The following is a 1,838-nucleotide window of genomic DNA, read 5'->3' as shown; positions in this document are numbered from 1 at the left end:
GCTGGGGGGGTGTCCGGGGGTTCCCAACCCCCCTCCCCCGGTGCCCCTGGCCCCCCTCAGCAAGGAGAGCTTTGGCTGCTGCCCCTCCAGCACAGGGGTGTCCCCGAGGTGCCCATCCCGGTGCTGTCCCCATCCCTGCAGCTCCTCCATCCCCATCCCAGTCGTGTTCCCATCCCTGTGCGCCTCTGTACCAGTCCCCATGGTGCCCCTGCAGCATCTTCATCCTGGCCCCCGCGGTTCTCCCATCCCTGTGGCATCTCCATCCTAGTCCCAGTGACGTCCCATCCCTGTGGCACCTTGATCCCAGTCCCAACAGCGTCCCATCCCTGCAGCATCCCAGTGCCGGTGCTGTCCCAGCCCTGTGTGTGTCCCAGTGTGTCCCAGTGTGTCCCAGTGTGTCCCCGTGGCTCCGTGCGGTGCCACCGCCGCTGCCCCGGCCCTGCCGCCGTGCCCACGCTCATTTCCATGATGCCAAGGTTCCCTGTCCCCTGGCCTCGGGTGGCTGTGACAATAATCCTGGCTGCTCGCCAAGTATCGGGGTTGCCATGGAAACAATAAAACTGCAGCGATTTCAGACTCCGGCTCCCACTGGAAACGTGGAAGCACCGGAGCGGGAAGGAGGCGATTCCCCAAATCCTCACCCCGCTCCTGCCGTGCCCACCTGGCTTTGCTGGGTGTTCCTGGCCGGGGGGAGGTGGCCAGCACTAGCCTTGGGATTTTCTGTCGAAAAAAGTATGGAATTTTGGCTGGAGATGCCTTTTCCATGGAACCAACCCAGAATACACTTCTTTTTGTGTGTGTGTGTGTGTGTGCGCACAGCCACAGGTGGGGATTTCCTGACAGGGGGGATTTGTCCCCACCCAGACGTGTCCAAGGTGTTGGGGACCCACTTGGGGTGACGCAGAGGGGGCTGGGTGGCTTCTGGAGTTGGAGGTGGCACGGAAGGCAGGTGGGTGCTGCGTGCGCACCCCCAGGGCTGGCAGGGCGCAGGGCTGAGGGTGCCCCCGTGGGTGACAGGTGACAGTCCCCACCCTGTCCCCTAAAGCGGCTCCTGCAGGCCCCATCCGTGCATCTTTAAGGGGGTCCCGGGGCTTTTCCCACAGGGAGGATCCGCCCTGGGGCTGCTCCAAGATGCACAGGACCACCCGGATAAAGATCACGGAGCTGAACCCCCACCTGATGTGCGCCCTGTGCGGCGGCTACTTCATCGACGCCACCACCATCGTGGAGTGTCTGCACTCCTGTGAGTGTCCTGCGTGTCCCCAAGGGTCCCCAGGGGTGCCCCAAAACCCCACACTGACCCCTCCCGCAGTGCCCATCACCCTGTGCCAGGCGGTGCTGCCCCGTGGAGCTGTGGGGGGGATGGATGGGGCCGCGCTGGGCAGGGATCCCATCCCCAACCCATTGTGGGGGGTCCCCAAGCCGGTGTGGGGGTCCCCGGGGTCCAGGCTGGTGCAGAGGCTCTGTCCCCTCGTCCCCCTGCTCACAGAGGGTCTCTGTGTGCCCACAGTCTGCAAAACCTGCATCGTCCGCTACCTGGAGACCAACAAGTACTGCCCCATGTGCGACGTGCAGGTGCACAAAACCCGGCCCCTGCTCAGCATCAGGTGAGCCCGGGGGGCTCGGGGGGCTCGGGGGTCCCCTCACGCCCTTTCCCTGCTCTGGGGGACGGCCCCAAGCACCTGGAGCAAGGGAGACCCTGGGGCTCCGCTGTCAGCCCGGGAGCAGCTCCATCCCGGTCCCTGTGGTGTCCCCATCCCTATGGCAGCTCCATCCCGGTCCCTGTGGTGTCCCCATCCCTATGGCAGCTCCATCCTAGTCCCTGTGGTGTCCCCATC

General features: G+C 65.1%; 1 protein-coding gene across 1 annotated transcript in view; it reads left to right on the top strand.

Annotated features, from left to right (window-relative positions):
- Positions 1–21: 21 nt before the first annotated feature.
- PCGF2 (polycomb group ring finger 2) overlaps positions 22–1,838 on the top strand; it is a gene marked incomplete at its 3' end in the record, with an annotated part of 15,112 nt that continues 13,295 nt past the window's right edge. Inside the window, exons 1-2 of the mRNA XM_017744309.1 lie at positions 22–1,243; positions 1,511–1,607. Of these exons, the coding sequence (XP_017599798.1) occupies positions 1,132–1,243; positions 1,511–1,607 (209 nt within the window). The remainder of the gene's footprint in view (positions 1,244–1,510; positions 1,608–1,838) is intronic.

Source organism: Corvus brachyrhynchos, unplaced genomic scaffold (genome assembly GCF_000691975.1).
Source record: "Corvus brachyrhynchos isolate BGI_N302 unplaced genomic scaffold, ASM69197v1 scaffold30, whole genome shotgun sequence".
Lineage (NCBI taxonomy): Eukaryota > Metazoa > Chordata > Aves > Passeriformes > Corvidae > Corvus > Corvus brachyrhynchos.
This window is presented reverse-complemented; position numbering and strand designations above follow the sequence as displayed.